This window comes from Protopterus annectens, chromosome 2.part1, assembly GCF_019279795.1.
Source record: "Protopterus annectens isolate FY-2018-M chromosome 2.part1, PAN1.0, whole genome shotgun sequence".
Taxonomy (NCBI): Eukaryota; Metazoa; Chordata; order Ceratodontiformes; family Protopteridae; genus Protopterus; species Protopterus annectens.
Genome location: NC_056729.1, coordinates 1,347,304,798 through 1,347,332,618, shown reverse-complemented (window position 1 = coordinate 1,347,332,618; position 27,821 = coordinate 1,347,304,798). Strand labels below are relative to the sequence as shown.

The 27,821-nt window shown below is 38.9% G+C and overlaps 1 protein-coding gene across 1 annotated transcript in view; it reads right to left on the bottom strand.

Annotated features, from left to right (window-relative positions):
* ABLIM2 (actin binding LIM protein family member 2) overlaps positions 1 to 27,821 on the bottom strand; it is a 2,642,076-nt gene that overhangs the window by 998,178 nt on the left and 1,616,077 nt on the right. Inside the window, exon 8 of the mRNA XM_044062807.1 lies at positions 14,800 to 14,858. Within this exon, the coding sequence (XP_043918742.1) occupies positions 14,800 to 14,858 (59 nt within the window). The remainder of the gene's footprint in view (positions 1 to 14,799; positions 14,859 to 27,821) is intronic.

Here is a 27,821-nt window from a genome sequence, read left to right as displayed (position 1 = left end):
CCTGGTCTCCTCTGTGACGGGCAAGTGCTCCAATAGCTAGGGGATAGCACATCATTCTTCTCTGTTGAATGAAAATATCTGACAACTCTAATTTAGTGCATTATGAGTGACCTATTTTACTGTCAGAGTGAAGACTATACAGAATGATCTGTGAGGTCATAATGCTGCTTTTTGGAGACTGGGGTAGAAATATTTCATTAAGTTTTTGCTAGTTGTGATGCATTGCCCCTTGTATATTAAGGACGACTCCTTTGCTACAGCTATGACCTTTTCTATCTAAAGAACAATTTGTGACTAACAAGATCACCCTGCTGTGTTTCTTCTGCAGTTTGATGTCTCTTCATTTGCTTACTAAAATATTAAACAGCACTTGACTTAACAGTAAAAAACAGGCATTATGACTACTGTTTGAGAACTGTGGTAATATTAGTGGTACAGCATGGTGCAGAGAACAGCTGAACATCTCCACAGCAACAGCATTGTTACTAAGCAAATGGGTTCTGATTTGAAAGTCCAGTCAAACCTTTAAATTGCATGTACTGGTTTTCAAGAAGTAACCAATTTATTACTCTTCAGATGATGTCAATCTATGTGCATCAAAGTTAGTAGAAGAGATACCCAATGTTCCAATCTAATAAATATTTCTCTCAAGTGGCCCATTTATTTGACTGAGTCAAGTCAGGCACAATATTTCAGTAATCTGGTGTTAGCTGTCTTTAGTGCCCTGACACAAATAAAGAGGGATCAAGCTAATGCTTTCATAAGAAAGTGAACCTCATGGGGGGGGGGGGGCTGCAGAGGTACGATGGACTACATAAATCTTGCCTGTTCTGATGATGGAAAAATACAGAATACCTTTATGAAAAGACTCAAACAAGGCTATACATTATGTGACCAGGCAACAGGGTATTTAATGACGTTTATCACAAAGAAAAGCCTGCTCTACTAGAATATCTTCTGATGGTGGAAAAGCTTCAAATCCTAGATCTTCTAGTCAGGAATGATAAGCTATCTTCTGGCTGCTACAAAATGAGTAGCCACAAATCTAGAGAGGCAAAAGATATAAATGAGATGAGGGGCTCTTGCACTTATACAGAGTTTTCCTATTTATCTAAAACAGCCTCACATGAAAGCAGTTATCCTTCCCCATTAATATGAGCACAGTGAAAAATAATTTTATTGGTGATGGCAAACAATGATTAAGGGTCAATGAATATAATCTCTGACACCAAATGTAAACTCATATCAGGCTTGTAAAAGGCTGCCGAAGCAGAAAAGTCAACATGGAAAAATTACCTTGGCTAATATAAGCATTTTCATCTTCAAATATAAAAAGAGTTGTCTGCATCAAAGATAAGTATCTTTGACATTTGGGCTGGTAGTTCTATTGCCAAAGATTTGAAAGTGAGGATAACAGCTATTGGCCTACACCAGCAAGTCATTCTTTATAGCTAATATTCACAGACAGCAATAACTCAGAAAACAGCCATGACTTGTCCAAACCAGAGAAAACTATAGCCGCAACACAACAAATCCTTTCCTTACAGAGAGGAGCTAATAAACATATAAAGACCAATTCAACTTCATCAATAAATGAATTTATAAAATATTGATCCTGTAACATTTAAAGGAATAAGCATTAATTGTGAAGCCTAATTTGGACCTCTGGGCAGGATGACTATACATATTATGTTGAAATGATTACAATAAGGCCTGTATCTGACACCAAAATTCACCCAAAAGTGACCAAGGCCTCACATAATGGCAGTGACCATAAGCAGAAGCTCGATGTGTTTTTCTGAAAAATGTTCAAATAGTCATAGATGAGTTTGTAATCAAACAGAAACAACAGTGGTAGTTTTTAAACAACTTCCAGAACTAGAAAACTTTATGTCAAAGACCAGCATTTTGCAAACTTACTTTAACATCTTTCTTTAAAATTACAACAGACATCATAAACGAGATAAGACTGCTCGTGAAAGGCACAAAAATAGGAACAAGGCAGAGTGACTAAGCAGTTAGCCTGAGGCAAGTCCCAAAAATCCACAACTGGCAGCTAAACATTTCTGTTTAAAACTGGAACACCTGCTGGCTAGTTACTCTACTAACAACAAACTGCATTCTAGTGGTTTCTGTACATCAAGGTAATAGAACAACATTAAAAGATATTGTTAGGCAAATGTTTGCAGTAAAATTATACATGAAAACAGTTACCTCTGTGATCCATTTACCTGTTGAAAGTATTCTTCAGTAATACATTGGTCAAGTATTCTTGGAACATATATAATAAATAACATTGTTTATTTCATAAAAAAATAAGAGTTGGTTCCTGATTTCCCCCACGCCCATTCCTGCCTTTACCAGCATCAATTACTAGTATCACTAGTAACTGATGCTGGTAAAACAGGAATGGAGGTGGGGGAAACTATTCACAATTGACAAGTCACTATTCTCCATTCATTCCCAAAACAACACAAACATAGAAGTCATCCCCAGTACCAAATTACTAGGTGTCACCATTGATGACAAATTAACCTTCAACATTCACATCCACAACATCAAAAAACTCACCAAAAACTATGTGCTCTGTATAGGCACAACTATTTTCTTAGCCACTCCACAAAAAAAAGCTCTAGCCTCATCTTTCCTGCTTCCACCTCTTTTATATGATGCTCCCATTCGTACCAATCTACAATTCTACTTGAGAACAAAACTAGACTCTTGTTACAACAAAGTTGCTACATTTGCTACAAATGCAAACTGTTCTACCCAGCACTGTTCCTCTCTGCATCAACTAAATTGGCTAGAATCCCCTCACTACCTCACTTTTCTACAATTAACTACAGCCCACAAGCTTATCTACCACCCTGATACATGCCCTCCCCTCTCCTCCATCACCCTACTCGACACCTAAGATCTGAAAACAAAATGTTACTGTCTATAGAGAAACCTAAGCTTTCAGCTGGCCAAATGCTGTATTCCTTTACTGTTGCTAAGGCATGGAATAATCTCTCCCCTTCTCTCAGAACTATCAGCAATCCTACCTCTTTTAAAAATCCCTCAAACTACATCTTTCCTCTCACTGGTTATGCTCCTGTAACCCTATTCACAACTCCACCTCCTGACTTCTCTCCCTGATGATTTCACCCCAATACATTTCTAGTACTACCACTTCCTCCCCTCTCTCTGCCTATTCACTGCCTTCCTGTCTCTTTAGCCTCACTTTGTCTTTAGCCACACTTTTCTCTCCTTACCCTTCTATCTCATCCTTCCCTTACTCTGTACTTATTCCTTCTGCTATAAACCTTGCAGACTTATTTAATATTGTATTTCTTGAATATATGTCTTTTATTATTTCTATTGTTTTTACTTTATTTTCATTCAAGATAAATGTATTAATCATTATTCCTTGTTATATGTTATGCTTTTATACATCTTTGTATGTAATTATTGTGGAGCTTTTCTCCCCGGGCCTCCACTGAAAATGGGCTCATTCTAGGCCCAGTGGACTTTCCCGGTCAACAAATGCAAGCAATAAATAAATAAATACTATCCTTAAATTAACTATATGCCTGTGTGCTGACATCTGAGCCACACCATACACGTACATTACTTTATTAATACCTCTTCATACTAGTCATTATTTATTTATTTGCATTTGTTTACTGGGATGCTCCAGCTGGGCCAGAAGTGCCCATTTTCAGTGGAGTCCTGGGGAGAAAAGCTCCACATATAAGACATTTCACATACAATACAGACTTTACATTAATAAAGACATTTAGTACATACTATTGGCAGCTCATACAACTGGTGAAAAAAAACAGTACATAAGTAATCATTCTCAAATCAAAGATATTATATAAGCAATATAGAGTATATACATGAGAACATTCCATATAAGTAATTTTTAGCTAGCAAAATTTATATAGGACACTTCATGCAGTGGGTGCAACACAGATATAAGAATTAATTAGAGACTATGTACTTAAACTTTTCACATATTCAGGAAGTGTAATAGCTCAGCGATAGGCTATATGAGTCCTGCTGCAGGAATTAGCAAAGTCGGTGGATATTGTTACAGATACAAGTGGTGGTATGATATTAAGGTAGGCTGTGAGAGTACTTGAATGTCTTTCCTGGTTCAATGGTAGGTCTATAAGGGTTAGGAAGAGAAAGAAGTAGACAGGAGGGATCAGTGGTAGGACAATGAGGGTTAGTAGAAGAGGGAAGTGGCCTGGATGGTGAGACAGAGTAAGTAAAAAAGACAGGTGGATGTGAAAGGAGGATGCCAGAGTAGTAGAGTGGGATTGAGAATAGTTGTGAAGGTTGAATGTTAGGTTATATGAGATGTGGTGTTAGCACATGTGCACAGCCAAGATGAGGAGAGGTGAGATGTCTTGAAGAGGGTTACTGAGCAAGTGGATCTAAGTGTTGGGGGAGGGAGTTACAAAGTTTTGTGATGGTAAAGGAGTAAAGCATCTGGCCAGCTGAAAATTTGGGTTTTTCTACATTTACGAGCAGTTGGTTGTTGGATCGGAGTGGTCTGTTAGGATGTTATAAAGTAAGTATAGAAGATAGAGCAGGGCACATGGATGGATTGTGAATGAGTTTGTGAGCTGTAGTTAGTTGGCTAAAGGTGAGATAGTTGGGGAGTTCAAGCCATTTTAGGTTGCGTAATGATAAGCAGTGGTGGTATGAGTAGGAGGTATTAGTTACAAACTTAGCAATTTTGTTGTAGCATGAGTCTAGTTTGGACTTTAGAGAGGACTAAATGCTGGTGAGGAGGGGGGCACCATATAAAAGAGAGGGTAATAGAAAAAAAGAGGCAAGGGAAAGTTGGGCTGATGCACTGAGTAGATGTTTCTGTCTGTACAGAGTGCAAGCTTTTGATGTGTCTTTTTCAAACTTAATCCAAAACAATACAACTGCTCACAGAAGTAGCATTTAAATACTACTATTGATACAACTTATGTTCCCCTCACAGAACCTACAAAGCATTTCTTACACTTAAACAAAATCATCACTGTTAAACTTGCAACTATGAAACATCTCTCTTTCTCTGTCTGTCATACAATTTCCTTTGTCTTATCATTTATATCAGTTCTTTCATTTAATATAAACTTTAGCCTTAAATAAATACACCGCTACAAATTATGAACAATCTGGACTTTACATGCACACTCAATGCATGCAGGATTTTTCCATGGGTACTTATATTTTTCCTTCCTCCCAAAATGTCCTGGTTAATCGGCTTAAATTGCCCATATTTAGTTCATTTATCATTATCCACATGTCCTGATTCAGAGAATAAAAGGGTGAAAGACAGACCGGTTCATTTATCCAGTTATTCATACAAGTTAACACTGCCCACATTACCTACAAAACCATCTGCACCTTTACAAACACTCACAATTGTTCCCCATCAAAGCAAATAATATCTATGTATATATGCAAATAATGATACATATGGGTGCACTAAATTTTATCTATAACACGTTTCATCTACAAAAATGTGTCACAATTGATCTAAAATTTTATATAAAACACAAATGACTGAATCACGTTTGATAAAAAAGTATGCAAGGCTAAAGAAAATGACTGCTGGTGTTGGTTTTGGTCATAGAAAGTACAACTCACATTCATGCTGATCATTTTTTGTACCTTTCTAATGCCCTATGTTATGCTGTATCTCTACCTCTAGAAGGTTGTGTCTGTGCACCTGCAGTGATTTACTGTGTGAAGAATTTTCTGTTTTCTCCACAGTTGTGTGACTAAGGCATTCAAACGTTTAATGAATGGGGTTTTGGGGAGCTTGTATTTGCTGCATATGAAGTCTTAAATGTAACTTGGTTCAACTAAGTATGTTTTAGATTAAATACATATGAATTTTTTAGATGATTTGTGATTACATAAAAACTACATTACATAAATCAATATAAACTCACAAACACACACATACATGCACACACACACACACACACACACACACACACTGAATCTGTATCTATATATTTCTATATATTTCTTTCTCTCTCTCTCTCTCTCTCTCTCTCTCTCTCTATATATATATATATATATATATATATAAAGACAATTTTCAGTGGAAGCCTGAGGAGAAAAATCAAAGCTCTACACATTAAAGTTACAAAACAGAAAATTCCAGGTATTTAGCAATGGATGGTGTGAAGTATCAAACTACAACTACTTCCAAGTGGTGATAAAAGTGCAAGCAAGATGACATACTGAATACTACTACTACTACTACTAATAATAATAATTTACAATTTTTAGCTGCAGAAAAAGAATTAACAATTGATTGGTTTGAGAATATTCAAGATACCTTAACATACAGAACTGCAAAATATGATCCATACGATGACTTTAGAGATGATACAGGATACACAGCATGGTAAGATGAGTGGAAGAGTTAGATAGGTAGGAAGTATGGTATAATGGCTTTCATACAGAGGGGTGTGAAGGAAGATTGAGTATTAAAGTAAAAGACAGAGGATGAATAATTGTAGAGTTAATGTCTCCTTTGTGAGGGAGAACCAGAGCATGGGCATGACCAAATAAAGGCTATATGTTGTTTAGTTTGTTTAGAACAATGTGGTTACATCAAGGGGTATGGAGCCCCATAGTATAGATACGTGAACAGAGTACAAGGAAGTCCTACTGTAGTTGCAAGATTTACTAACCTATAAAATGTTAAGGAAGAGACATCTATGGTTTCTGGTTGGGATATGTTTATCGATGGTAGTGGATTATGATAGAGAACTATTAACTTTAAATATTAAGTTTTTGGTGGTTTTTAGTTGAGTGAATATTAGCTGATATTTTTTAGTTGTAACAGGTGAATTTTTTGTAGTCTTGTACAATGATGGCTACATTTGAGGTCATTAGCAGTGTATTTTGCAAAACTATTATATATTTTTTCTATCTTCTGTTGTGTTTTAGAATGTTAGTGAGAACAAATTAAGAGTAGAGTAAATTAGGAAGGAGCAATGTTTGAGTTGTGTTTAATTGTGCTGAGTCATTTTAAGTAGTGCTTGGATTTATGAAGCATATCTACTTTTTTGTGTGCTTTTTAGGTGACATTGTCCATGTGTTTGTTAAAGGTTAGTTTACAGACACTGATTACTCCTAGAAGACTGGCATTAGTGACTTGATCAATTGTTGTGCTACTTCTTGACGTGAATGTAATCTCACCATAGCTGAAAATAATCAGTTTCATTTTATAAGGCTATAGTAAGTATGGCAAAGTTGTAAAGGGGCAAAATCATGCTGGGTAGTAGTCTGGAGTTGGTGAAGGTATCTGGCAGAACATATAATGGTGGAATCATTTGCATATTGTTTGGCTTTAGCACTCGGAATTGAGGCTATATATATATCATTGACAAAATGCTAAATAGGATTGGATCAAGTATGGAACTCGGGGGGGGGGGGGCTATATTGGTGAGTTGAAAGTCCGAGAATAACTGACACCATCTAACTGTTGGATAGGTAGCTTCTGAACCAGTATAATGTGTTTATACTGAAGCCCATTTTCTCTAGTGTTTCAATGAATAAAGGAAGAGCTGTAGTGCTGAAGGCCTTTGGCAGGTCAAGGAGAAATGCAGCAGTGAACAGATTTAATTTTTTGTTGCGGACTGTATGGTTAAGTAAGGCAGTTTCTGTACTAATGTCTGACTGGACTCCATAATGAGTGGGAGATACTAGGTTAGTATAAATGATGTAAGAGTTGTGACTTTATACATTTTTAAGTATTTAGCATGTAAATAGTATAAAAGTTGTAACTATACACATTTTCAGATATTTTCTCTGCATATAGCAATACACTGTCTCACTCCCTTCACCAATATGCCTATTCCTCTTTAAAAGTATCACTACTCACACAGTTTAGTAACATCACTCTAAACCTGGTCCAACAAATGTAAAACTTATTGACGTGCCAACAGACTGGGCACTATTATAAAAGCATACAAAAGTAAATTTTCACAAAGTAACAACAGATAAATATAAAAAAATATGAGCAGAGCTGAGGCAACCTACTTCCAAAAACAAAACAAAAAAAAAGGTCAAAGAGGTAGGTCTTATAAGAAGGCTTAAAACCTTCAAGCATCTGGGTCAACCTCATCCACCTTGGTAGAAGGTTCCAAAGACATAGCCCTTAATAGGTTAAACAGTATTCACCAGAAAAATCTAGCTGAATCCTCAGAATTTCCAGCAGCCCAAAGGTAGACTGTTAAAGAATGCAAGCAGACTAATACCAGACAAAATGTTCCCTAAGAAAGAGGGTACCCAATTTGTGAAGGGTAAGATATAATACGGAGAGAATTAAGACAGGCACTGTAAGCTCCACAGCACCTATGTAATAAAGTGTCATCTGGATACTCCAGTAAGAAGCATGGCTGCAGAATACTGCAGCACTTGCAGCAGATCCAGTGTAAGGTCTAAAAGCCCCAGGTATACAGCATTGCAGCAATTCCGGCATGAACAGACCAACACATGCACAAAGTCAACTGATGGAATAAAGTGCTTAATTAGAGAGATATTCCTCAAATGATGACATAAGGATTTGTCGACCCCAGATAACTGATACCTAAGGATGAGATGATCATCAACTATACTCCCTAAATTCTGCAGACACAAAGAAGAATTTCAATTTTTTTCAGCACAATGGATGATATTCAGAGAAAACTGTTGCAGAAATTTAATAAATGGTAGAACAAACGACCATAGCAACAGTGTTGGAGATACTGAGTTTCAGCTGATTATCAATATCAGCTGATTATGGATGCATTCCAAGTCTGGAGCAAGTTTAAGGCCAACATAAAATTTTGCCAGAATGAGTGATACAGCTTTCGTGAGCAGAAAAATTATAATTTAAACGTCTTCTTTGAAAAACATCTCAGAATGGCAGCATATATGGATTCACTTTATAATCTCGAAATACTGAAATGTTGAATTTCAGTATCTCGAGACCATAAAGGCGAATCCACAAAACACCGACAGCCCAAAACTGTGAAATTTGAAATCCCGAACACACAGTATACACGACACCACACAATACCCACAGTACAAAACAAAAAACAGACACAAAAACATAACACCACACACCCACAAACCTACACTACAAATAAGAAGGGGGACAAGCCTCCCTGCACCTACACCCCCTTACTACTAATTCCGAGATCGCACAAACAGAAAAAGAAAGTAAACTCACAGCCAGACATTCTGCAGTCCCACGCGCGCGCGCACACTCACACACACACACACACACACACACACACACACACACACACACACACACACACACACACACACACATCACACATATACAAACACCAGCACATCCAACACTTACACACTCATACTTTCACCTGCCTACCCTAACCCACACGTACAACTTAGAAACAAACTCACATACACTCAAACTCCTACCCAAAACCCTTACAAAACACTCACTTACCTTAAATTCCACCTAAATTCACACACAACACTGGACACCATCCACAAAAAACACTGCAAGCCATAACCGCAAATTTGAGATATTCGGATTTGCAATTATGCACTTTCTCTATTTTAAAAAATTTGCCTTTATGGTCTTGAGATACTGAAATTCAAGATTTCAGTATTTCGCGATTATAAAGGGGAACTGCATATACACACTAACTGTCACCGACCCAAAAAACTAAATCCTGCTGCATCCCACATATCAGTTGGATGGTGAGAAGCTATTAACTCCAGATACAACCTGCTGAGCATGGCCAAAAAGGCTGAAATCAAATAACTACGACACAACATCCAAAATACCATAGCAGTAGATCAAATGTCATACTCCATGATGCCTTAAGCTGAAGTGAGATCCAAACAGAGCCAAACAGAGTAATAACACTGATATCCAGCAGTTAAGAGATTGATAAATACTTTAACCAAGACTATTTCTGTTTAATACCCGGACCAGTACCTGGACTGGAATAGATAATACATCTGATTAACATTCAAACAGGAATCCAACTGCTCATTCATAACCTTCTCAAGAACCTTAGCAATAAAGGGGAAGCCTGAGAAAGGTCGGCAGTTGTATAGATTATCAGTATCCAGTCCTGCCTTTCTAAGAATAGGATTAAACTAATCGTCCTCTAACAATGACAGAAAGACTGCATTCATAAGGGAAATTTTGTTGATCTTATAAAAGTACAGAACCAAGACATCCAGACAAAATGTTACAAACTTGGCCAGACAAGGATCTAATCAATAGGTGGTAAAATGCATTGTGGACACAACAGCAATTAATTTATCATAAGTGGGAATCTCAAACTCAAACCAAGAACAAGGAAATGTACACTGATCTGAAACACTGAAGGCCCCTGTGAGCACAAGAGACTTAATGGAGGAAAGCTTGGTGGCAAAGTACTTGTCAGGAAATTCACACTCCTCAACAGACAAATGCCACTAGTTGATTTGCTGCTGTTCAGATTTTTCCTCACAAGAAGAAATTACAGCCAAACCTTTCCTCATACTTCCAGAATTAGTCAGAATCAACTTTACAATATGAGCCTGACAATGCAAAATTCTTGATTCTGCTTTTCCCATACTTATCAATACTTTTCCCATCCTTCGTCAGAAAGAGTAGAATTGGAATAAACCAAATGTTTGGCAGCAGTTGGATTAACTAAACATGTAGCTGATAGGTCAGTTTTGTGGAGAGTGTATAAAAACTTTAAAGACCGAGAAACTTTACAAATTTGATTTGCCATTTTAGAGGCAGCAAGCTGGCTATTAGAAAAAGTGAAGTGACAGAGGCATCCTCCAGAGCTGACAGAACTCAGGGAATGGGTAAATATTCTGGAAATTCCTGGTCTAACAGCACATAGTGTTTTCTGAGGGACTAAAAAACCACAGTATTCTCCCACTGAAAACACTGGAACATTCTGAAAATATTATCAGAAAAATACAACCCCCCCCCCCCCCCAATAGGGAAAATCAAAAACTAAGCTCTGTTCTGAGTCTGAATCAGAAAACTGATAAGAAAACCCTGTATCTGTACCTTCATTTTCCTCTCCACATTCAGAATCTAAAATCTATTCAGGAAAAGAGGTACCCCTCTTTATTTTACCAGAAACCATCTTATAAGAAGCATCAATAGTCTGAATTAAAACCCTGATCTAGACCCAGTAAACTACTCCTGTCTAAGGAACTATGAGGATGAGTAGATACATGTTTATTTTTCTGTTTCTTTTGGAACAGGAAAAAAAATGGAGCCAGCAGCAGCTTCCACAGAGGTATTCAAAACATTCTGACCAATCAAGGAATTCTTTGCTGTTCCTTCTCCCAAGACCGACAAGTGTCTCTCACTTGCCCACTGAAGGTACCTCAACAGCCACAGAGGATGTAGCTAACCCCTGGTCCACATTGGTTGTAGGTGCTACATAAATGAGATCTGGGGTAAAAGACGAGGGAGGTCTAAAGTATAGGCATAGCAGAGTCACCTGCCTGCAGCACAGCCAAACATGTAACCTGCTGTGGTGGCAAAGAACTTTTGTGTATTTTTTTCATTTTGTGGTTGGAAGAATGACCAACCATAGGCTAGTAGTTTGTTCCTTGATCAAGTCAAAAATCCTGCTTCTTTCCCAGGGGAAACAAGCAGGAAAAGCTGGTAAAGGTTTAAATCACATTTTCACGCAAAATCACAGTAAAAAGGACTCTAAAATACTTTGCCAACTCCAAAAGTTAAAATAAATACAATTTATCCACAGAAAAAAATAGTTTTCAATCACATTAAACAATTTTTAAAGTGGCGCAAAAACTACAATTCCATTTAAAATTGCACAACAACAACAACTTAAGTCTAGTGACAGTCCTTTAAAACACAACATTGTATCTTTCCTAAACTGAAAAGTACAATAAAACGACAATTTTTAATGTGGCAGGTTGTTCCCTAAATAGGATTTATTTGCCCAGCAAAGAAGCAGCAAAGCTGACCAACAATCCTTGAAAGCTCACAGGGGAGTGCTCTCTTCAATGACAGGAAAGCTCCGAAGGGCTTGGCTCCCACACCTGTGTTCTTAGTTAGCACAGCTTGAGCCAACAGACAGTTTGTGCTCATATCTTTGGCTGGATATAACCCATATTGATAAGGCTACTGCAGCAGTGATAAATGAAAAGGACATCATTATTTATAGAGTAAAGGTAACAAATTATTTTTCACAAAAATGCAACACCCTTCTTTTCTGTTATTAAAGTGTATCTGATTTTTAATGAACATACTGCTGCAATTTTTCTTGATCAGAAACTGATTTCATTATGGTCCCATTTTTAGTGCCATCTACAATTTCACTAGTCCAAATGCCTTTAATGAAGGGAAAATCACACAAATATTGCAAACAGTATTATTCCTAGGTGAAACTTCTTCAGTTTTGACAATTAACTTAGCCACTTTGCTACCCAGTTTACAAAAGTACAATTAATATATTTTTTATGCAAACACAGACTATTGTGGTACTGCCACAAAAATGGTTTCTCCCTAAATGAAACTTCTTCAGATTTTGACATTAAAAGCTCTGTTAGCCACTTTACTACCTACTTTATAATGGTGCAATTAATATTTTAAGATGTTGCTTTAATAAATTTACTATATTGGCCAGAGTCAAATGCTTTTCTGAACTCTAATTAAAGTACATCTATGGATAAAAACATATCAACAGCTTCCCATATATATTGGTAAATATTTATCAAGTTGGAGAAGCATGATCTTCCCTCACAGAAACCATGCTGGTAAATGTCTACATCAGAATTTAACACCAAATCCATATCCCTCAAAAATGCAAGTCAAGCTTATGGGATAGTAAGTAGTTTACAGTTGCCCCCCTTAGAATGCAAGTACCATCAATACCATTTCCAATCTTTGGGGGCAAATCATATCCCTACAGACCTCCAAAAAAGCCAGTGCATGCAATTTTCAACAAAGTCTCTAATATGGCAAAATAATAATCCAGTAAGCCTATCTTGTCCTGCTGTTGTATTTGGTCAGAAACAATCTTCACAACTAAAATGGACAGGCATCATAATTTTCTCTGCAGACATTCCTTTAGAAGTTGTTTTGATTTGATATCTCTGAGAGACTTCTCAGAAAAGAGAACAACTACTTCTTCCTTGGTTACCAGAACCTGATGTGGTAGTAAGTAGGCACTGGAGCACAGAACTTTGTCAAAAGCTTGTGCTTGAGCATACCCCCACCCAGATCAGGATACACCCTTCACTAACAAATCTGTCATTGGACAAGAGCACTGTGGATAGCTCTGGTACAAAACCGTCTAAGAAATGTATTATGCCTATGGACTGCACAGCTCAGTTACTTGGCTGAAAGAAAGACGTGGAGTATGAAGGAAATGAAGGCTGCAAGACACAAGTTGTAAGAGATGTAGAGAGTAAATATGCTCTTCTGCTAAACATCTTTTGCGATCCCTAGCATATGTCCATATGTGTCAACAAACCATCCCATGACGAAGAACCTAGTGTTCACAGCTGACATGTTTAGCCGCTTTCTGACTATAAGAAAACCAAAAAAAATCAGGCAAAACACCATGAAGGACTGACTGAGGGAGGAGCTCCGCTAATAATGAAAAACAGTCTGTGGAGGGAAGGTCAGGTTGACTAGGAGTCTGAATAACTGGGATCACAGAAGGTCAACATTTTGCTGAACATGGAGTGTTTTTCATTTGTGTTCATTTTTGCGGGAATGAATAATAAATCAATAAATGTTATTGGTTATTGTTTGAATGCATGCATGTAGTTTGTTAATGCAATGCTCTGAGTCAGTGGCTTAGAAACTAACAAGCTGCTGAAACTAATGAATGTACCCAGCTATATACATATACATCAACACCTTCTGCAGGATCTACCTAATCATCTTTTACTTTACATTACCTGACATTTTGATGCATGCACACCAACCTCAGGTAACACAAACCACTGGAGCACATTCCATTATGTAGACAATGACTTTCATCTCCATGATTCCTCCCAAGGGGGAAGCCATCACTGTTAGTGTTCCCTAGTCCTTTTCTTTTTCTCTTACCTTTTCAGAACTGCAAATCTAGTGTCACAGTAAATGCTTTGTGCTTAGTATCACAGAAATGGCTGCACTTTTAGATGCATAACTGCAATGAATACTCATTCATACATGCTACCAGATACTAAATCCCAATCTAAGATTAATTCCCCACTGTATGCCCACACATGTACCATGTTTTTACATTGCAAACGTACATACTCACAAATTGACACAGCATAGGAAGCAGATGCATATGTGAGACAGCCACATACTTTGTACATAGAAAGAGTCAGCATAACATAGTATGTCTTGAATATCTGTTACAAAAATCTACTTATTCTGTAACTATCCAGCAAGTTATGCTTTGAAAACATTAGTGAAAAACAGGAGAAATGTAAAGCTACTATATTCATATGGGACTTTTTTTTCTTCAAAACCAAAAGAGAAAAAAAAAACCTAGTACAAGTGTACTATGCCCTTGATACCGATTAAGCCAGATAAATGGATTTATCAGATATGCTCATGGGAGTCATGAGTAGAAAGGAACTGCACATCAGTTAATGGAAATGCACGTCTTTTTTCCAATGGAGTTTTCATTGTGGCTTACCATCTCAGAAACTGAACTATGAAGATACAGGGCAGTATGGGGTTCACATAGAACAGATTTATGTTATGGCAAACCAGCAATACTGTGCTGCATTGAACGGTATTAATGACAAGGATGTTGATTCAGGACTCACCTTGTGTTTATCTTCAGCCTTTGCTGCCTGTCTACAAGCTGGATGCCAAATGGATGATCCTATACAAAGATAAAGAAATATGATATGTTAATATACATTATCAGACAAAATTAATATAAGAAAGACTGTATCACTGGAATATTATTCTTAGTATACATATACTATAGCAGTGGTTATGCACATATACTAGTTTCTAAAGCACTCTACCTGTTTCCAGATTTTTCTACTGCTAACGAATCAAAATATCCTAATTATTTTTGACCTTACTGAACTGAATGCTTTAGCCTATTTTCCTATGGATCCAACTGTTTCAGCACAACCTTTCATCGTATTAAAAGAATCCCCTCCAACATGAACTTCTAGTTAAGGTCCAATCTAACTCACAGTTGACTGGTACATGGCAGAGGCAATATCAGCCCACAACTTTAGTTAGTTCCATTTTTATTGCCTGAGGGTGTCGACTGCATACAAAGTAAAAATTCCAGGATCTTACACCATTAAATCCAAGTGCATGGCAAACAACAACAAATTACAAAAAACACGCCAGACTATCGAAACACTGATTTATTTAAAAACAAAAATAAGTTATGTTCTTACCATAACATTCCATCTGTGTTGTTGATCTTCATTCATTCATGATGGATGGGTCTCAGTTCCATCCTCGGAATCAACTTGGCCAATATAACAAGCTCGCACTAGCCAAAAACTCTCCAGCTAAGGTTACCCATAGTACTCCTCTCATCATCTCCTCAAATCGAGTTTGCCCCTATGGAAAAGTGGAGGCTTTGTCTGAGCAAATGCCCTATCATGTAACCAGGACCAAATCTGAACCTCCAGGAGTCTTTCGGAAGGGGTAGGAGGGTGGGATGTCATGAATGAATGAAGATCAACAACACAGATGGAACGTTATGGTAAGAACATAACTTTTTTATCTGATGTTGTTAATCTTCATTCATTCATGATGGATGGGCAGAGTCCCTAGCTACTTTATGTCCTGGGAGGCCCTACGGAAGGATATTCCTGAACACCAGTGAGCCAAAGGGTACTCTCCCTCTGGAGACCAAGTCCAATTTGTAATGAGTGATAAAGGTACTAGGGGTAACCCAAGTAGCTGCTGCGCAAATGTCATCCATAGAAGCTCTGGAATGAAAGGCCACAGAAGTAGCAACTGATTTGATTGAATGCGCCTTGATTTTAGATATTAAAGGCAATTTGTTCTGTTGATAGACAAAAGAGAAGCCACCCCTCAGCCATTTTGCAAAGTGACTTTTGAAACAGATTTTTCCCAACTTGGATCCTGAAAAAGACAGGAATAATTGGTCAGATTTTCAGAAAGATTTAGTCCTAAGTAGAAGCATAATTGTCTATGCACATCCAATAAATGCAAACAATATTCTCCTTTATTAGAAAAATTTAGGAAGAAAACTGGCAGGTCAATGGATTAATATTTAAATCCAAGACAACCTTGGGTAGAAAGGAGGGGTCAGACCAAAGCAATAATCTCTCTTTGTGGAAAACTATGTAAGGACGTTTTACGCACACGGCCTATAATTTTGAAATTCTTCTCACTGAGGTAATGGCTACCATGAATAAAGTCTTCCAAGATAAGAATTTTATACCGCAAGTGGCAGCAGGCTCAAAGGGATGATGAGTCAATGTTTGAAGGACCACCGTCAAATTCCAAGGTTCTATGGGTTCTTTGAAGGGCGGTTTTATATGTATGACTCCTTTCAAGAAAGTTTTACAAAATAGCTGAGATAATAAAGAGGAACCTTAGAAACCGTTATGGAAGTCTGAGATAGCTGCTAAATGGACCCAGATCATAGAAGCTGATGCTCCTGAATGGAGTAAGGTTGATAAATACTCGAACACCGAATTAATTGGAGCTGAAAATGGGTCCAATCCTTTTTCTCAAGATCATAAAAAAATCTGTTCCATTTACTATAATAAATTTTCCTGGTGGAAGGGGAAGATACGTTATTTTGCCTGGCAATTACCAGCAGTGGAGGTACCAAGCTGTCAGCTTGAGGCTAGATAGGTTTGATTGGATCATCCCCTGAGGGTGCAACAGTAATCCAAGAGTTGGATCCACAGTCCACTGTTGGTGAACCAGGTGAGGCCAAAGGAAAGGAAACCAGACTTGTTGGGGCCAATAGAGTGCAATGAGGATTACTTTGCTTCTAAAGTGAAGTGCTTTCTTTAGAAATTGAGAAATCAGAGGAAAGGGAAGGAAGGCATAAAGCAGTCCTGGGGGCCAATCATGTACTAGAGCATCCCTCGAGGACTTTTACTTAAGGGGGATTAGGGCAAAGTAGCTGATGCATTTGTGGCTGGTGGCAGACGCGAATAGATCACAGCAAGGCTCATCCCAGTGATGGAAAATCTCTGTCGCTACTTTGGGATTGAGGGACCACTTGTGAGGTAGGAAAATGCATCTGCTTAGCTTGTCTGCAATCATGTTGGAACTCCTGGGGAGGTGCGTTGCAACCAGGAAGTGGTTGGAGGTTATCGCCCATTGCCAAACTCTCTTGGCTTCCTGACACAATGGGTAAGACCTGGTTCCCCCTTGTTTGTTGATATACCAGATGACTAACATGTTGTCCGACTGGATAGCAACTGTCCTCAATGGGTGCCTTCGACTGTCTTTCCCTGAAAATGCCCCCCCCCACCTCATCAGGGATGCGTTCATGGTCACTACGGCCTTGGGCTGACAGGGTGAGAAGGGATGACTCCATAATTCCATTTCTGGCTTCATCCAGCAATTCAGATCTTACTTGCAGCAGTTCGTTATCTGGATTGGGAAGGACATGGGATGTGTCATTAGGGACCACTGTGACACTAGGAGCCATTGTAGTAATCTCATATGGAGTCTTGCTAGGGGAACTATATTAATCATTGCTGCCACTGAACCCAGCAGTTGAAGGACTGAACGAGCTGGGACTTTGTCCAGACAGTATCATTCGGAGTTGAGATCTTAGTCTCTGAAGCTTGTGAAGAGGAAGGGCGACCAGGCAAGACCTTGTGTCGAATGTTGCTCCTATGAATTCTAGGTTTTGAGTAGGTACTAGTTTTGACTTCTCTGTGTTTATTGAGATCCCTAAGAGTCATGCTAGCTGTAGAGTATAGTGCAAAGAGAGAAGTAGTAGATACTTGGTGGAGGCAGTAAGGAGCCAATCATCTAGATTTGGAAACACTCAGAATCCTTGCAGTCTCAAGTGAGCTGTTACTACTGCCATACATTTGGTGAACACTCTGGGGGCTGTGGAGAGACCAGGGGGCAGTGCTCGAAATTGGTAGTGACTGGCTTCCAGCCAGAAGTGGAGATATCTTCTGGAGTGTTTGTCCTTTTTTATATGGTAATACACATCCTAAAGATCTATCGAGCACATCCAATCATCTTTTTCCAGAAACAGAAGGACAGACTGAACCATGACCATTTGGAATTCGGTTTGTCTGACGAACTTGTTTAGGATGCTAAGGTCCAAAATTGGCCTCCAGTCCCCTGTCTTTTTTTGGCACTAAAAAGAACCTTGAGTAAAATTTGGATTCTATCTGGTCTGGTGGGACTGTCTGGATGACTCTTTTTTGGAGCAGCTTTTGAATTTCTTGTGCTGCTGCATCCCTCTGACTAGGTGGAACATCAGGGATTCACCTTTTCAGCCTCAGGTAAGAAATGAAGGGGGTGTGATAACATCTGGTAATTATTGTCTGCACCCAAGAATTTGTTGTTATGGAATGCCAGGCTAAGTGGTGCACAGACAATCTTCCCCTGACTGCTTCCAGAGGTTTGCAATCAGGCCGCTCTTCAGGACTACTGGTAGGGCTGCCCAGAAAAGGAATCTCTGGACCCCTGGTTATGCTGACCCTCTCTGCCTGTGGTGATGTGTCTTCCTGATGAGTTCTCTTCTGTGCCCCGGGGGGGGGGACTCACCACATGTGTCACGAAAAGACCCTTGGCATTTCCTGAACCACATCTTTCCACTCCTCTGATTCCTAGAGTAGGATCACTGGAGAGTGGAAAAATGTATGCCCACAGCAGATAGGGTCTTGCCATCCTTCTTACACCTGGCTAGCGTGTCTTTAACTTTTGGACTGGAGAGAGGAAGCATTAATAGGAGCATTGATGAAGGAAGACTTGAAAGGGTCCGCAAAGTCACGCAAGTGCATCCAAGCATGACATCTCATGACAAAGCCTGCACCCAGTGCTCTGGCCACCCCTTTGTTTGTATGTGCAATCAACCTCATGGATGGGTTAGATATGGATTCCAGACTGGCAAGCTACAAAAGCAACTTTGTCACATACCTCATTAGACACTGCTCTTGCTAAGGTTCCTGAAAGTTCCGTCATCAGGTCTCACTGGAGGTGGGTAAAATGTGCCAAATAGTTCAACAACCACATGACAAAGGTCACTGAAGCGTAAACCCACTTCCCTAGTCTGTCCATCGTGCAAGACTCCCTGCAACTTCTTTCCTTGTTGCTGCCTCCACCACCATAGCATCTATTTCCAAGCCTTTGGACTAATGGGGCTGATCCTGTGGAGGGAGAGTATTTTGTCTGATCTCTGGGAGATTAGCTCAATGGAGTCATGGGTCTTCCAGGTGCACTGCAGAATGAGCTTGACCAACTGATCCACAGCCGGGGTAACCCAGGAAGTAGAGGGTCAAGCACGGAAAGCCTGCAAGAATACAGATTCCTCAGAGGAAGGGTCGGTGGGCTTACAGTCACCCCTCTGTTTCAAGATCTCCAGTATGTCTCCAAAGGAGACATCCTCAGGGGTTGACCATGGAGATCCTTCCCCCTCATCTTAATCTGTATCTTCGGTGAAAGCTTCTTCAGGGAAATCAATGTGCTTCCTCTTGCATGATCTCTTACTGGGTGGCTCTTCAGGGGGAATGTCTGAAGAGGATTCCGAAGAGAGGGTGTCCTGCAGTATGGCATTTTGCTGCTCCCATGCCCAATGTCCCAGTGTAGTGGACTGTGTCAGCCACAAACCAGAGGATATGTATATATGACATTCCGGTGCCAAAGGGGCCAACTGAGAGCCTGCCAAGGTGAGTGCCCTCTCCATAACCTGGAAGGCAGGATAGCAGCCTGGAAACCGAGAAAGGCAACCTCAGAACTGGGGTTACAACTCACTCCAATGAGCCCGCCTCCAGGAAAGGAGCCTCTAGAGGACTCGGAGCTGCCAAAGCAACCAGAACCATAGACGGCATCATAGAAAAAAATTGGTGCCGCACTAGGGGTCTTGTTGCCGATGGCCCAGTCACAATCTCGAGAGTGGATTGGCTCCGATTGAGCCATGGTCCACAGGGTAGATTCTGAAACCATGGCAAGATCTTCCAGTGGAAGTGAAGAAGCTGGCCCCAGAATAGGTGTCAGCACTGAGCATTACTTGCAGGGAGGTTGAAGGAGGAATGTATGTTGGAGTTTGTGGAGAAAAATCCTCAGCTCTGGGTGGGAGGGAGGATCTAGATGGAGTTAGGATTACTCTGGCCACTAGGAGCTGATCTACAAATCTCACTACATCGAGCTCAGAAAGGCTCCTGGTGGAAAGGGTTGACATCCCCATTGGATATTCAGGACAATCAAGGAATGGACTTAACTGCTGTCTGACACAAAGGGTCAATCAACAGAGAATATTAGGTCCTGGCTAATGTCTTGACCTTCAGCACCATGGTTGAAAGACCAGAAGGTTGTGATGATGGTGTGAAGTGACCGGTTTTAATGGAGAAACTATTTTTGGTGCCAAGAGGGTCTGTAGTACAGTGGAAGGGTTCGTACCATGGGAGTAGTAGTCATTGTCGGTTCCATTGTCAAAGATGGCACCATAGATGGAGTTTTAGACTCCAGTGCCAAGATAGGTGTCAAAGCCATTTTGCATGTTTTGGTTTCAGTTCCGTATGAACCCGGGTCTTAGTGTTTTTTTGACTTCTGAGAATGAGGAGACAATGGCACTGATTGGCTCCTCTTCTTTGTCTCTTTTTTAGGAGGGGTTAAGACCTATCACCTCAGATATAGCCTCCAAGAAAGGGGGTTTTAAAATAGCCTTTTAGATTAATTTGTTCTTGTGCTCAGCTTAGGTGCTGGCATTAACCCCTTACAGAGCTTGCATGGAAGTTGAACCTTTAAATGTGGTTCTCCTAGGCAATAGACACAGGAGAGATGCCCATTAGAGTTTGGCATCTTCCTGCCACATTTATCACATTGTTTGAAACATGTTGTGCCCTGTTTGTCTGCCATTATAAAAAATGCAGTCAACAGTAAACAAAGAGCAAAGAAAAACAGTAATTAATTGGTAGACAAAGCAGAAGAGATATTCTGTCACAACAGGCTACAGACACATGCACAAGAAAAGGAAAGGATTTTTGTTTTAATATATTACCAACAACTGTAAGCAGAAAGAATACCCAAAGGGTAGAGGTAAAACGGAAAGAAACTTTCACTCAGACAGGAAGGAAAGTAACACTAACTATGAACAACTAAGAAATAAAAGGATTATAGGTGATTATAAAGGCAAACTGTAAATATTTACAATATACTATAAATCTAACTATAAATCCAATAGAAACACAAAAAAGTTCTCTCCTGAGGTCCTCAATACTTTATTCTATAACTGTGACTGGAACCCCTAAAAACCCTCCCACTTGACCAGGCTGTAGCATATTTCAACAAAACATTTCTACAACACCTAGACACGGTCTCTCCATTATAAAAAAATCCAAAGAAACACAAAGCCTAACTAGGTACCAAGAACTGCGCAAGTGTGCAAAAAAATGCATTAGGCTCGACAAAAAATCCTACTACACATTACAAACTAAATACCAACACAACCCCAAAAATTTTGGAAAAATATAAACCAGCTACTAAAACCCACCCAAAAGGCTACCCCCAAACCAACCACTCCTGACATTAAAGTTCCCATTGAAACATAATTCAACTCCTACTTTGTGAACTCAATTCTTTCCTTAGTACCACAGGACAGTTCCAACCTCACCACCCCCCAACACAAATACTAATACTAGCTTTACCCTCAAACAGTTTCCACCACCTCAATCAAAAGCATGCTCTCCAAACTAAAAATCTCTTCAACAGCAGCCAGCCTACTCCCCAACTATTTCTTGAAACTCACAGCAGATGCTATTCTTATACCATTCTTATACCAATCTCCACTCAAATAAACAGATCAATTGTTGAAAACTATGTGTCCAAACTCTGTAAAATATCCTAAGTTACACCCATATATAAATGTCGGACCTCCACTGAACTTAATAAGTATAGACCCATTGCTATACTCTCCTTCCTGGCCAAAATCCTAGAAAAATGCATCCATACCCAGGTGCTAAAATATCTCCTAGACAACAACATCCTTTCACCTACTCAACATGGTTTCAGACCTGCCCATAGTACCACTACAGCGCTCCTCTGCTTCACAGACAATAAACCAACTCAAAAACAAAGACCTGCAGGTGTCAACTCTTTTTTTGGATATGTCCAAAGCATTTGACAGTCTCACACCAAATCCTGCTAAGCAAACTAAACCAATATCACCTATCAAATTTCACTCTTACCTGGTTCCAAAGCTACTTAACTGACAGGTACCAGACTGTGAAATGGGACAATTCTCTCTCTCCTCAGCTGCCCATAACTATAGAAATCTCACAGGGCTCTATCTTAGGACCACTACTGTTCACAATTTTCACAAATTACCTTCATACCTTCACACAGCATGCATCTGTCATTCAGTATGCAGATGACACTACCTTAATCTATGCTGCAGAAAATATTCCCACCCTTCTGCAAACAATTCAACTAGCATTCTCTGACATTGAAAACTACCTTACCAAAGCCCAACTTATCCTTAATCCAAAGAACACTCAGTTTATGATTATAACCACTTCTAACAAAAACACTGATAACAGTCAATTCACTATCTACTCCACAAATGCTACTCCAATCGCTCCAGTGGCACAGGCTAAGCTATTGGGAATAAACATAGACTCCCACCTAAAATTTGATAGTCATCCCAACTTAACTATTAAAAACGTACATGCCATTCTGGAATCACTCTACTGTATTAAACCGTTTCTTACCAACAACACAAGATCAGCCATTGCTCACTACCAGCTTTTAACCACCCTACTCTATGCATCTCCCATTCTGACTAATCTCAACAAAACTGAACTAAGCAAAATGGAAGCTTGCTATAACAGAATTGCCCGCTTTACTGCAAATTGCTCATATAGCACTCATCACTGTACTGCTTTGAGACAGCTCCACTGGCTTGAACTGCCCAGCCTCCTAACCTACAATCAGCTCTGCCTCTGTCACTCTATCTATTCCCTTCCCAATAAGTGTCCTGCCCTCAAAAACCTAGTACATCACTCAGCCAAAAGGCCTCTTAGATCATCAAGCAAACTACTATTACTAGAAGTCACCAACAGCTATAATAGCTTTGGAGACACATTATATAGTAGTTCAGTGGCTAAAAAATGGAACTCACTACCCACTAGCATACAAAACACATCGTCCATAGCCTCCTTTAAAAACCTCATTAGACAACATCTCAAGCAAAGTTGGCAGTACTATGACTGCTCCCCAGCCTAGTTAAACATTTAGGGTGAGAGGTCAGTTTCATCTCCCAGTAACACAAGTGCTGCTTAACATTTCTACAATTTCTATATGCAAATCAATGTCTCTCACTCAAATACTCTCTAGTCTCAGGTAGTGCATACAAAATATCCTAATTTCTTGTTACTATCTTCATAACATTGCTAGATGCTCTACTATAATTCATAACATATCGCAAACATTGATTCCCTTTTTAGTCATTCCTAATTTCAGAAGCCTCAGGCTGGGATAGATAAGGCTTTGCAGTACCTTCTCTCTCACTAAGGACCTGTCGTCTCAGGTCATTTAACAAGCCTTCATCATATCCCCTTGGTCTAAAATCATTAATCATATCTGACGTTTGCTCATTACACTTCTCTATATTAGTATTAAGCCTTCTTGTCCTTAACAGCTGACTCTTTACAATATCCTTAAATGTACGACTAGGGTGCGTACTTTTGCAATGGAGATAACTATTAGCTTGAACATCCTTTTTTTAAAAATACTAGTATCTAATCTATTACCTCTCCTGAAAAAGAAACATCTAGCAACTGTATCTGTTCATGAGAGCAATGCAATTTAAATTTCAAAAACACAGTGGTAGTACCCAAATAAGTAACAAAGTTAAAAAGCTCTTGTTCGTTCCCTCTCCATATTAAAAAATATCATCCACAAACCTCTTAAAAAAGAAGAATACACTCACACTCCCATTTCCCCAGGGTCATATTTTCATGTTTGTTGGCTACAGATGTCCCTATGGCCACCCTTGAGGTATGATGAAATAACTGTTCGTCAAACATAAAACACATTACTAGTGAGAACTATATCTAACAATTCACAAACAGTTTCAACCTGTCTTGGTGTAAATCTCTCAAATTCCATGAGCCCAAACTGTCAGGCAGCTTGAGCTGAGCTGACTAAAGACAAGTGTTATGAAGGGTAGCCCTTCAGAGTTTTTCTACCAGTAGAGAGAGGAAGGTGGAGCCCTGAAAGAAGAAAGCTATGGATTAAAAAAAGTCCTTACTCTGACATAAAACAAACACACACACACACACACACACACACACACACACACACACACACACACACCACACAAAAAAAAAAAAAAGAAAAAAACAAGTGGGAAGGAGGGAGGGAGCAGCTACTGCACCAGTGATCATGTGAATATCTACTGTTATGGTTAAGTTCAACTTTTGCAACTGTACTATGCTATTCATGTTGATCGCTGCTGCAGTAGCCTTAGCTACATGGGTAGATTACCATAGCTAACTATATTTGGGAGGTGGAAGGAGAAGGGTCAAGGAATCCCTGGAGAATAGTCTACTAAAGCTTGATCTAGACTTAGAGAAAAAAATCAAGCTTATAGTGCTTTGTAAAAGTAGCTACAGAGGACCAGGTAGAGAATACTTCTAGAATCCAACCCTTTTCAAAAAGCCAAAGATGAAGCCAAGGACCTAGTGGAGTAGGCCTTGACCCTGCTCAAAATAGATCTGTCCTGGTGGCTATAACAAAAGGTAATAGCCTTAGGCAACTATTTCAAAACAGTCTATTCTGGCAAGAAGTTGTCCTGCCTTCTTATTTACAGAAGAAATAAACATTTGATCCATAGACCTACAAGATTTAGTTTTGTCATGGTAGTATCTGAGTTGTCTGTATACATCCAAAGTATGGAGTATCCTTTCTGCCTCATCTTTAGGTTCAGGAAAGAAAATAAGGAGATGGATAGTTTGGCTTAAAGTAAACTCAGATACCACACTTAGGCACAAAAGAATGATTAGTTTTCAAAGAAACCCTGTCCCTTTAGAAAATAAGGTAGGGTTGACTCACCATAAGAGCTTGCAACTTGGATAACCTCTCTGATCCTTGCAAACAGACTGCATCAGGAACCTTTCTTGAATCCCTTAGTGATCACTGTCACACTTAAGCTATCAGATATATTACTCATCATGACAAACACGTATACAAAAATACTTATAATCTCTCAAAATGTAATCCTGAATCATGTTTAGCTGCTCTGAAATCAGTTGCCTGGACTATTCTTAAAGCCTTGTTACTAGAAGAGGCAGTAGAAAGGTTCAATCCAACTTTTTTAATCATCCTAAACAACCTTGCACCACTACATAGGAAAATAGTAAAATCTAATTTTACACCTTGGCTTATTAATCAGAATAAAAATCTCACTCAAAATAGAGATAAGGCATAGAACGAGTGGCGCAAACCTAAAACTTCACAAAACCTACAGCACTGTAAAGAAGTCAGTAACCTTACCCAAAAGCAATTCAACCATGATAAGAAACAATACTATTTTAATTTACAACATAAACATAGCTATAACCCCCAAAAAATTATGGTTACTCATAAACAAAGTTTACACCCATGAATTAACTTAACCCTTGTCCCAGTAACTGCCCCTTTATTAACAGCCACCAAGTTAAACTCGTACTCTTTGACAGCATAACTGCCCTCAACAATGAATCCTTTCCTGACTTATGTCTGCCCCCAACCACTAATAGCTTACCCTCACACTAAAGCCAGCTGCCACCTCCTTCAGAAAAAAAATTGCTACCCAAGCTTAAATCTTGCTCACCCTCTGCAGAACACCTCACGACTGCTACTAATGTCACTGCAGATACAGTCATCATACTTATAAACAGGTCACTACAAGAATTTGATATTCTTACTATCTGGAAATGCCATATCATCCCTCACTACATAGGTGGCGCTTCTACTTAGATATCTAATTTCTGACCCATTGCCATTTTATCCCCCTCTCAAAAATATTGGAAAAATGTGTGTATAAAAGACTCCTCCAGCATCCCTTAAAGGATCTACTACTATTAATAGATACTCAACATGGTTTTAGAACTGCCCTTTGCACAATTACTATCCTCCTAACTTTTACAGCTAAAACAATAAAGCCAGGGATAGATGTATACTTGTATCTTCCTTATTCCTAGATTACCAAAAGCTTTCAACACAGTATCTCATAAAATAAATTCCAACTCAACTGTCACAATGGTATCTCACAACGTACTCTTGTGGTTAAAAAATACTTGTCATACCGCTACCAGGCAGTCAAATGGAATTCTATCCCTTCAATTTATCTACCCATCATTACAGGTGTAGCATATGGCTTTTTCCTTGGTCATCTTCTAGTTAACATCTTTGTAAACAATCTTCATACTTCTATACAATGAGCATCCCTTATACAATATATAGAAAATTCCACCTTTATCTGCCTCTCAAACAATTTAGAAAATTTAGGAAATATTGCACCACATGCCTTTAACTTTTCTGAAAAATAACTTTTATTAACCAACAACTCCTTCTTAATCCAAACAAAACCAAACTCCAATTACCCATCAGAAAAATAACTTCAATATCACATCCCTAAACAATATGCCAGCTGAAGCAGTAACCATGGAAAACTGCTGGGGTTACAACAGATGACAACCTCAATAAAAACCAAACTCTAGGAATGATATATAGAGTCAAAAAGTTCTTTACTACATCCACCAGGATCACTCTTTTTACTACATACCTACTCCCATCCTATTATATGGTTCTCCCATCTTGAATAAACTCCAGGCCACCATGCAAATCAAAACTAGAACAATATTACAAAAAGGCAGCTAGATCTGCAGCTCATACAAGTCAAATAACACATCACTGTTGTGCATATAAACTCTAAACTGGCTAACATTATCCCACCAACTAAATTATTCCCAACTTCTCCTTATACACAAAATTATATTTAATCCCATTTCCTGCCCAGCTGTAAGTACAATTCTTCACCACTACCTCCCAAACTGTTCAGTTGGGTATGACAGCCCTGTGTTTCCAAATGTTTACCAAACATTCCACTTATGCTGTGCTGCTGATGCCATAATAACGCAGAAATATACATGTCCACAGCTAGTGGGGTTTGACTTTATTGGCCTGAATTTGTCCATAAATAGACTTTAAAAAAGTCATGGACATTCAGAATTGCCATTTAGCTGAAACATCTGATGTTCTTAAAGGATAATTTGTATATATCCCATGTTGCCTTTAATACAAGAGGTTTTAGGAATCAAACAGTGGAAAGTCTAGCTTTGTTAGATTTTTCTGTTTGTTTTTTAACCAATTGGTTTTCTGTGTGACTTTTTACTAATTGTGTGATTGTGTTTTGTGGATAACACCATAATAAAGTTGAAACTGAAGTCTAACACTGTTATTTTCTTATGTAAGTTTTTTTATTTTTTACTTAATTATTGCCTTTGTTAACTGGGAAAGTCCATCTGGGGAAATGCCTTTTCATTGGATGCCTGAAAAGATAAGCTCCGTATTACATGCATTTGTACAAGCACTGAGCATGACTTAACAGCACATACATGCAATTTACCATACAAGTACACTCATACAGCAGCCATAT